The following is a 10064-nucleotide window of genomic DNA, read 5'->3' as shown; positions in this document are numbered from 1 at the left end:
CTCAACGCGTTCAAAAAGACTAGCGAGGACCTTTTTATTATAGGACCTTTTTATTATAGGTCCTCAGGAACATTTCAATTCATACGATTATATGGGTATATTTATGGATGGTTTAACCGAGTTTAATTGACCATTTATTTTTAATTGAATTTCCCAAAAAATTGTATTGGGTGCACTGAGCTGTGTTGTTCTTGTGGGTATTCAGTAGTTGTAAAGTGTGTTGTAAGTAGTCTCTTCCAAAGTAGCTAAACATAACAAGTCAACATAACACTGATCATAAAATAAACGTAGATTAGCTTAATCGTAATTTTTTGAATGCATCATTTACAAATGTATTGTTTTTTGTTGACATTGTGGTATCGCTACATTTGAATGAGTAAAGGAATACTTTACTGCAACTTTCTCCCACTGGCTGAAGTGTGCATTAAGGATGGCCACCGGGGGGCGACACCTCCCAGTCTGCGCCACAGAAGCCTTTCATTTCAATGGGCTGCACTCCTGACGCAGAGCATGATGGAGCAAACTGGTGAGCCACCTCACAACAACAACACTGGAAATGAACCTCCTGCTGCCTGCGGCCTCCACAGTAAAGAGCTTAAAGAGCTGGAGAATGCCGCCCTGCAAACCACTTTAATATCACGGATGGAGACCGAATCTGGGGCGGACTCCGGGGGCTGGACGGAGCAGCAGTCCGGGGAGGGCGAGCAGTCGGACTGCTTGTCCTTGAACCACGGGGCGGCCCCTCCGCAGTTCGGCGCCGACACCGAGGCGGAGGAAGCGGAGTCGGGGGAAAATGACGATGAGGAGCGGGTCGAAGAAGAAAGGACCCTGACGGACCATTTAAACAAAAGGCTGCTCTCCTCGTTTCTAGAGAAGCTTAACGAAAGGGACCTGGCACTTCCCGGTGTTCAGCGTCTGGACTGTGCGGTTGCGGACGAGGACTCGAACAGGGCCGCAGAGGAGTGGTGAAGAACCGGGCAGAGGCAGGCAGGGAAACATGGAGATGTTTGAGGGGTTCAGGACCGATGTGCACTGAAGCACAATCCCACAACAAGAATGATAGACTTTCATTTTGGCTTACCAGTTTATTCTGAAAGGAGTGTCTGGAAATGTTATGCTTACTTTTGTATAGGGAGAATGGGTGAAATATAAAGAACATGCAATAAATTAACGTCATGCGATATGAAGTGCTTTTGTAATTATTGTCGACATGTATCTGGTAAGGAACGTGTCCATCTTTTCATCACCAAAAATATGTATTAATGCTTAGAAAGGAAATTAATAAAATAATGTAAATACACTGTCATAAGACTACATTACTCTCTACCTATTTTGACAGTAACCCCCCATTAAAAAAAAAGTTATTCTAATCATATATCCGCGGAATGTTAATTATGCAGTAAAAACCATGACACAATTCTCAAATAATTTACATATTTAGATTAAAGTCGATAAAACAATCTTGCTATAAAAACCCTCCTTGGATTTAGGAGATTTTTGAACTCACTATTATAATATATATTTTATATTTGTTGAAAGCATGAATGCTTGGATTAATGATGGCTTTACTGTCTGCAGTAAAGAAAAGAAAACAAGAACATGACAAACAGTTCAAGAGAAGGAAAGATTTAAACGACAGAAATCCGCATAAGACAGACAGGACATAGTGTCATACATACTGTATATATATATATCTCTATATCATCTTATACGTCTTAATACACTTCACTATCTTTGAGTACCGGTATGCATATTCTGTTCATTAGTAAAGATGTTCTGCTAGAAACTATGTACTGGCAGAATGGAGTTATCGCATCACGCATAAATTGCCAATTGGACCAGGATTAGCTCCAAACTATGTCAAAAATCAGGCTCACATGCCCTCCCCTTCAAATCAGATTTCCAACGAGCGCAGAAACTTTACACTTTCAATAAATGAATGTGAAAAAGGCCTTCTTGTGACAAATGCTGCACAGTGAAACTCAAACATCAACAGGACAGAAAACGCCCTTTTGAGGTGAAAGGGACTTTAAAGATGAGTAGAAAATAGCTGGTATCATTAGCAGAGAGAGTCATAAAGCCAATCTGGTTTATTACTATAGAGCTGAGCTGAAGGAAACCTTTTTTTATTTACAATTTCCTGTCACAAAAACATTTCACAACAGGAGAAAGTATTTCATGTAACCCCAGGACGTAGTAAAGTTGTTCACATCAGTCTGTGGTTCACATGCAACAGCGCCTTACAAAGTAAATCGGCTTATATCATAGACAATGATGGTACTAGTTTGCAGTGGACTGAGTAATGATCTATGAAGTAGTTGGCTTTTTTAAGATTTAATTTTAAATCTTTATATAGCTTTACAAAATGTTTTATTGTTGAAAACCATAACAGGCAGGAACTTTAATGTAGTGCAAGGTCAAGAGTCATACGTGTTAATTTAAAAATAAAACATGTCCCTTTACTCACCATTTAAGAGGAAACCTTTGCATTATGCATAACATGAAAAACAATTCATCTAAACCTGAAACAATAGTTGAAATAATTGTATTGCAGTCTTCACCAGGCCACCTGCCACATTAACACTCATTGAAGTGCAGGTGTGCATTGCTAAAGATATGGAACATGTCACAATGAAAGTCTTGATAAAAAACCTTTCAACATTTGAGTAATTCAAATAACCCCTGGGGGAGGTGCTTTTACACCTTTTACCTTTCTTGGCTCAATAATAAAGGATGTTGTTATTCAATCCCATTTTAGGGAACATCTTTTTTATAATAATATTTTTAATTAAAAAAGCTCCAAATGTTGGGCTGACATAAGAAGTCTGAAGAGTTTAGTGTTAAATTGATGTTGGTCAATTACTGGTATACCAAAAGCTTTCATTAGAAATGTGGAATAAAACAGTGTTAAGTTCTCCAACAACTAAACTCTATGAGGTGAAATGTTATTCCCAACATCTGTTTGTCCTTCTTCTTTTTCATATGCTTTGTCTTCATGCACTTCCCTCAGAGGCACAAGCTGTGGTGTATCTCTCTGCAAGAAAGACCAAAATTCTGGATTTCAAAACAGTAAGAAACAAAAAGCTAATGGACAATAATTTACTCTGACACACACACACACACACACACACACACACACACNCTCAACTTAAAGGTGGGGTAGGTAAGTTTGAGAAACCGGCTCGAGATACACTTTTTGTTGTATTCCATGGAATGCTCTTAACATCCCGATAGCAATGAATATCTTAAGTGCTTTGACAAAAAATCCATTCAAAAAATGTCACCTGTTGAAGCCGTAGTACTGTAAAAAGCACGACCAATCATCTGAGCAGGCCCGGCTAAAATAACTGGATGGCCTACCTGCCTGTCAGCATTCATTGCTATCGGGATGTTAAGAGCATTCCATGGAATACAACAAAAAGTGTATCTCGAGCCGGTTTCTCAAACTTACCTACCCCACCTTTAAGTTGAGCCCAAATGCCATATATTGTTGAAATTAGCAGACTGTAAATGTGGCCTGAATTCATATTTTTATAAATTTTTCTTGTATAACTGTATAACTGAACTACATCTATATCGAGTCGGTCCCCGTAAATCTGACCCACATGCATGTCAAATCCCAGACTTTAAACTGTGCTATTTAATATCTTTCAGTTTTCTTTGTAAACAACGTTGGTAAAATAAGGTTTTTTCATCTTTCTATTCCCTTCCTGATTGCTGTCTCCCTCCTGTTTTCAAAATATAATTTATTAAATTGGTGGTTGAGGAGAAAACCTTATGTTGCTGTTAAGCCCTCACCCTCTCTTCACTTAAGATTTCAGATCTTAAAGCGGCTCGGCAGTTGGCATCCGAAGTCACATCTAAAGGAGCATCTCTTTATGATTTACTGGGAAAAGAAGTGGACTTAAGGGTAAGAGATATTTAACATACACATATACTGGTTCATCTTAAATGCTCACAATCTGTGACAGTGAAAACAATGATGGGGCTTCTTTTTTTTTTACATTCGACTGAGATGCAGTTAGAAGTCCACATTTTAAATAGTGTTTTCAGCGCATTCCAACCAACAAAGTGATATATTTTTCTGAAAAGGCATTACAGATGTTAAAGATAATTATTTAATTCCTTTTGGTATTGATATAATTGTACCACAGTCTATTTAAAAGGACTACATTTTTTAAGGTGATGCAGGATATTACTATGCTGTCTTTGTTGTTAATGTTCCCACAGGAAATGAGAACTGCGGCTATCGCCAGACCTCTGGAAATCAATGAGACTGAAAAGGCCCTGAGAGCTGCCATCAAGGAAGTTTTGGTATGTCTTCATCCTGACAATCCTCATTTTAAAACTCACACAAGGACCTGTTTTTACCAAGGAAATGGCACTGAGTCGGCCACAATGCTCTTGTTTTCATTCATCAGGAAAGTGTGGAGAAGACCAAAGACATGCTGAGTAATGTTGTTTCTGATGAAACCAGTCTGGACGCTAAGATAGAAAAAAAGAACCAGGAGCTGGAGAGGAATCGGAAAAGGCTCCAGACACTGCAGAGTGTCAGGTAAGTTCAAAAGCCGACAGTTAGCAAACAGGCGTAATGACAGGAACGATTATAAGCAAAGTAAATAGAGTTAATGGGGGTGTAACCATAGACTGTGGGTGTAACCTTATTTTGAGTGCCATTATTTGCACTCTTTGCTCAACATTTTTGCCATTCAGGTTGTGCTATAGCTAAATTAAAATGGTATTGTTGTGTCTTTTAACAACACATTGATTGAAAAGGGACGGTGTCTATGCCTACACCGTTGTAATTGCTTGTTTTTAAAACATAAATATTTTTTTCAGGCCAGCCTTCATGGATGAATATGAAAAGATTGAGGAAGATCTGCAGAAGCAATATGAAACCTTTGTGGAGAAGTTCAGGAACCTTTGCTTCCTGGAGTCTCAGCTGGATGAATACCATAGGCTGGAGCAGGAGAGGTTCGAGGTGTGTGTGGATGATATGTTCAACAATGACTCTAAAACACTGGCCATCCTCCTTGTCTTTATTCCCCCTAGGAGTGACTCATTTAGCCCTTCTCTTAAACTATATTTGTTCTAACCTGTGGTGATGAGAAATAACACAAGACAATTTCACACTCACTTCTAGCTCGAATTCAGTGGATGGAGGAGAATAGAGACTTGCATTAAGACCAACCCTCTTTGTTTTGGCTTTAACATAAGTGTTTGTCCCATTTTGTTTCACTGCAGGAGGCCGAAAACACAATGAGGATGATGCAGAACGTGTTGAGGGAGGAGGAGGAGAGGGACCTGACGAAGAGCTCCTGTGAGATAATAACCTATCATGAAACCAAAACAATAGCCTCAAAATCTCCACCTCTTTTATGAACTCACACACTTGTTCCATGATATGTGTTTTCTGCAGTAAAAGATGAGGATTCTGACATGGACGTGCCAGAAGACGAAGGCTCGGACAGCGACATGGAAGAATGTCGACCTTCTAAGCCACGGCCGACACGAAACGGCATCACGACAGGTCAGCAGATAAAGGCCTTAGAAGAACTGGGCCTTTTGGTTATTATATGCATTATTTTCCTTTTCTATGATTCAGATTGATTTTATATCTCTATTAAAACTCATCATCAAACCTGTTGCCTATTTTTCCACCACAGGAAGAGCAGCGCGATTCGTCGGTAACATGCAGGGGGGTGATAGTGATGAGGTTAGTACTGTTGAAGCAACATCAATATGTATTCCTTTTTCTTCTTAAATGAATCCTGGTGTTGCAAGCATGTCTTAAATATCATTGAATAATTGTGTTTTTATTGTAATAGCAATGGCCCTGAATATCACCCAGTGCTGTCTCTTTTGTCATCTCTAACCAAATATCCTGTGCACCAGCTCTGATCAGTTTCACGTCCCTTTGTTTGGGTTTTCATTTTATATTCTGTTCAGTATCTTATTTTTCTCTGCCATTCGCTTTTATTTTTAAAAAGCCCTCCTTAGCTGTTTCCAGAAGGTCAATCCCTCGTGCCAAAAAACAACGGAGAGGAAAGGTTTGTGCAGGACGGGGATCTACTGTAGTTTACTCCTTGTTCCTCTGTTTGTTTAAAGGGAAAATCCATTCTCAAATGAACTGATGCATTGGGATTGTTTATACGATCAAATCCGTCCCATGGCTTAGTACTTTTTATATATATATTATATATATATATTTTCTTTTAATATTGGTGCAGATTATTTTAACATTATTGAAGTTTTGGAAATGGATTTTGACTTTAAATGAGGTTTAGCTGGTCCCCAATAGTTATCTGGCTCTAGGTGGACAATTCCCAATTCACTATTAAATCACTTATCAGTTCCTTGGTATGTTTTCACTACAGCGAAAGAGGTGAATCTGTGGTTAGATCTGCCTGATTGAACGATTTGTACGAGACATTAGCTGGTTCAGTGTGTAGTTAAATTAGAAATATGTACATCCCTTTATAGTTCCACATTATATATTGAATAACTATCCAGTAATCATTTTCTGGACTCTAAAAACTTTGATATTTTAGTAACTTGCCTGCCCTACTGTTTCAGACTGAAGACAGCGAGATTGATGTGGATGAGGATGATGAGGAAGATGATGAAGGCGAGGAAGAGGAGAGCAAGGATTTGGAGGACGACAGTCTCGAGGGCCCAGTGTCCAGGGGTGTGCGCCCCTCAAAGGGGGTGATAAGACCACCTCTGCTGGAGGAGAGCGATAATGATTTCTGAATAATTAAAGAAGAGATCCAGCTGTTTCTGCTTCTCCGCTCAGATAAACCATTTATTCGAGAGAGATGTGCATTATTTATTATGTTCAATCATGTTGTTTTTGCAACTATAGTTCATATTTTTGTAATATTTGTCTAAACTGTATTCCTTAATAAAAATATAAAAAAATTATTATCTCTCCTCTTTCACCTGACTTGATTATAAATGCAGAATAAAATACCTTTTGTTTAAGAATCAGTCATATATTGAAGATCATTATTTTGGTTTTGGGAAATGTTGGTTTAATCAGTTCCCATTGTATTCATTTGAGAGGAAAATATGTTTTACAATTATGCTGTAGGCTTTATTATTTTTGATTTGGCACCAATAATGCCTTTTTATATTTTATTTATGTAATTTAATATTCCAAATGGGAAGAAATTTACATTTCTGACATAGAGATCCACATTTTACACTTTATACCTAAGTAGTATTGATTGAAAAGCTATCCTAGAAGTAAAATTACAATGTATTACTCGTAAAATAGTACAGTAAACATGTATTTGTTCTCAAAACATTGTGGTTTCACCTCTTTATTGTGAATCATCAGCATCTTTGGTATTCTTATTATACATCGGTGTATGTAATGTAACCATAGAATTTAACCATAGGAGACACTACGTCATCAGGGTGCGCGCAGGTTTCAGAAAGGAGGTGGCAGATGCCTCTTCAAAACAACAGACAACTACCGTCTACTTACAACCTATTTTACATCTCATACTGGTATGAAAGCGTGATTATATATCAGTGTATTGTATTCATCATCATATCAACTTAAGCTTGGCTACATTTATTTAGTGAATGGCCGGCTCATTGACAAGCAAACAAGGCTTGTTTTGTAGGCTAACATCAGCTAGCTATCGCTAACTAGCGAAGGCTACACTAACAAAAACACTGCTGTCATTGTGTCATTTTAGAGAGTTTAAGTATGGCTTTGTTAACCTTCTCCAACTGTTCTGTATTGTGTTTGCGAACCCATGTTTTCAAACTGATGTGCAGATAGGGAAGTCATCTAACAGGACTAATGGTGGTCTTCCGTTAACTTCCGTTATTGCAACATAATTTGTTTTAATTTAATGTAGAATACGTTAGAATACTAACTTGCCCTACAATGTTACATATCTATTTTAGAAGAGCTTTTTCAGATTACACATAATATAAAATACTGCATGCTAAAACAGTCATTGTTGGGTTGTAATATATAGGGGATAACACCAAAAAGACAAGCAAAAATATATAATGTAAGATAAGATACTTTATTGGTCCCAATTTGGGAATTATTTTCGTTACAGAAGCATGTAAACAAGCCATTGCACACAATCTGTGAATGAAAAGGACTACAAAACACATAGACATAAAATAAAAACATCTTAAAGTAAACATAAAAACAGATCTTTAAAGTAAAATCTATACATAATGACAATCGAAGATATATATCTGAAGACTATCTGTCAAATATACACTATGAAGGGCCAATAGCAGCTAATGTAGAGTATGTTTTGAATCATTGTAGCTGAACCTGGCTATATGAGTACTGATCATCAGCTTTAAAATAACCTGTTAATCAAACTCTTCTGTTCTTTTCCTTGGCTGTCAGCTGAAGAGCAGCTGTTGGGATGCCAAAGAAGTTCCAGGGTGAGAACTCCAAGGCGGCCACAGCTAAAGCCCGCAAGGCTGAGGCCAAGGCAGTGGCAGACGCCGACAAGAAGAAGCAGGAAGAGGATGCTTTGTGGCAGGAGACAGACAAACTTGTTCTGAAAAAAGGGCAGAGAAAGGTGAACTATCTCATCTGTTTAATGTTCAGTAGTTATGACATTTTGTCACCATGATACTTCTTGGATGATGTGCATATAGTCCGTTTACTTTAAGCTGAAGTTGAAACATCGGATGGGAATATATCTTCGTTATCCTCAGTGGGACATTGTTTTGTTGCATTACTAAGCAGTTACAGATCACAAACCGTAACGAAGGAGCAATATTGTATATTTACCATAATCAGCATACAACAATTACAGCTTGTATATGTATATCTTGTGCAGCCAGACAGCCTCGTCAAAACATTATGCATATTTATGATTGTTTTAAGAAGGAGGGGAACCTTTTTTTGCAGTATGTACTGTACTGGACATACTGTAGCTATCACTGCCTTACTTAGACTTACTTCACTCTTACTTCATATGTACTTCACTACATATTTCCAATGAAATGCACCCTCATAGTATTAGGGTGATTGCGTTAGTTATTTTATTGAATGATAAATGTCATGGGGAATCAGTAAAGCTTGTTTAATAGTTAAGTGATCAAAATATATGTAGTGGGTAGGTAGTCTAAGGAGACAGCTTCCTGTCATTGCAGGATGACAAGGAGAAGAAGAGGCTCGAGCTCCTGGAGAGGAAAAAGGAAAACCAACGTCTTCTCGATGAGGAAACCTCCACCATAAAAGGCAAAGCCCTGAGGGAGGCAAGCGAAAGAGTAACTCGTGCCGAGATTGAGGAGGTGCTTCAGAACGAGCTACAGCAACTGAAGGAGCAAGAGCTCAAGCCAAAAGGTACGTTTCAGGGTTTAAACTGACCTCAGAAGTGTGCTGGTTTAGTATAAAGAGGAAACATGAGTTAAGACACAATCCAGCAGCATTGGATGTTATGAAGATCAAACCAGTACTTTCTCTTGATCATCAAATACCATTTCTTCCTACAGAAAAGAGCCACCTGGATACTCCACTGGAAGAGAATGTGAACAGGATTATCCCAGAGGAAGGAACCGTGGAAGCCCGATCAATAGAAGATGCCATCGCTGTGCTCAGGTACCATTTGTACTGTGTGGGACATCATTTTGTTACTAACGCAGCATCCACACGGCGGCGTGCGTTGAAGCTTGCCGGTGGGCGTGTCTGAAACCCGACCAACAACCAATCACATGAATCTCCCGCACCGGACACAAAAGCACACGGTTTGATTGGCTAGAGCTTGTACTGGCATATGATTTGATTGGCTGACGCTTCCGTCGAAGCTTCAAAAGTTGAACTTTTCTAAACTTTTGAAGCGAGCAACACGATCAACGCGAGCAAAGCGATGCGACGGAACCACAATGCAGTTTGGCAAAGCGTGAGGTCACCCCATTCAAGTGAATGGGAAGAAGCGTTGACAATGAAGGCTCTATAATCAGATCACGGCATATGGGTGTAACGCAGGGGTAAAATGCAATTTTTTTCAAGTGGGGGGTGGTCTTAACTTCCTCTAGGGGGGTCCGGGGCGACGCTTCCCTGGGAAGAT

At 38.9% G+C, this 10064-nt stretch overlaps 2 protein-coding genes across 2 annotated transcripts; both read left to right on the top strand.

The window, feature by feature from the left end:
- The first annotated feature begins 3813 nt into the window (after nt 1-3813).
- Nucleotides 3814-6913, top strand: cluap1 (clusterin associated protein 1). The gene is made up of 8 exons (XM_010774387.1): nt 3814-3910; nt 4231-4314; nt 4422-4555; nt 4840-4981; nt 5245-5320; nt 5420-5530; nt 5667-5716; nt 6577-6913. The coding sequence occupies exons 2-8, from the start codon at nt 4234-4236 to the stop codon at nt 6751-6753; spliced, it is 771 nt and encodes a 256-aa protein (XP_010772689.1). The 5' UTR covers nt 3814-3910; nt 4231-4233; the 3' UTR covers nt 6754-6913.
- A 497-nt stretch (nt 6914-7410) lies between these two features.
- Nucleotides 7411-9694, top strand: ccdc124 (coiled-coil domain containing 124). Its single transcript, XM_010774385.1, has 4 exons — nt 7411-7515; nt 8390-8567; nt 9148-9340; nt 9490-9694. The coding sequence occupies exons 2-4, from the start codon at nt 8409-8411 to the stop codon at nt 9684-9686; spliced, it is 549 nt and encodes a 182-aa protein (XP_010772687.1). The 5' UTR covers nt 7411-7515; nt 8390-8408; the 3' UTR covers nt 9687-9694.
- The last annotated feature ends 370 nt before the right edge of the window (nt 9695-10064 follow it).

Source organism: Notothenia coriiceps, unplaced genomic scaffold (assembly GCF_000735185.1).
Source record: "Notothenia coriiceps isolate Sejong01 unplaced genomic scaffold, NC01 NC01_scaffold00013913, whole genome shotgun sequence".
NCBI lineage: Eukaryota > Metazoa > Chordata > Actinopteri > Perciformes > Nototheniidae > Notothenia > Notothenia coriiceps.
The sequence above is the reverse complement of the archived record's forward strand: the minus strand, read 5'-3'. Positions and strand labels throughout refer to the sequence as shown.

Coding starts and splice junctions, on each gene's coding strand:
- cluap1 (XM_010774387.1), top strand. CDS start 4,234: ATGAGAACTGCGGCTATCGCCAGACCTCTGGAAATCAATGAGACTGAA. Junction 4,315..4,421: donor CTGCCATCAAGGAAGTTTTG/GTATGTCTTCAT, acceptor TTCATTCATCAG/GAAAGTGTGGAGAAGACCAA. Junction 4,982..5,244: donor TGGAGCAGGAGAGGTTCGAG/GTGTGTGTGGAT, acceptor GTTTCACTGCAG/GAGGCCGAAAACACAATGAG.
- ccdc124 (XM_010774385.1), top strand. CDS start 8,409: ATGCCAAAGAAGTTCCAGGGTGAGAACTCCAAGGCGGCCACAGCTAAA. Junction 8,568..9,147: donor TGAAAAAAGGGCAGAGAAAG/GTGAACTATCTC, acceptor CTGTCATTGCAG/GATGACAAGGAGAAGAAGAG. Junction 9,341..9,489: donor GCAAGAGCTCAAGCCAAAAG/GTACGTTTCAGG, acceptor TTCTTCCTACAG/AAAAGAGCCACCTGGATACT.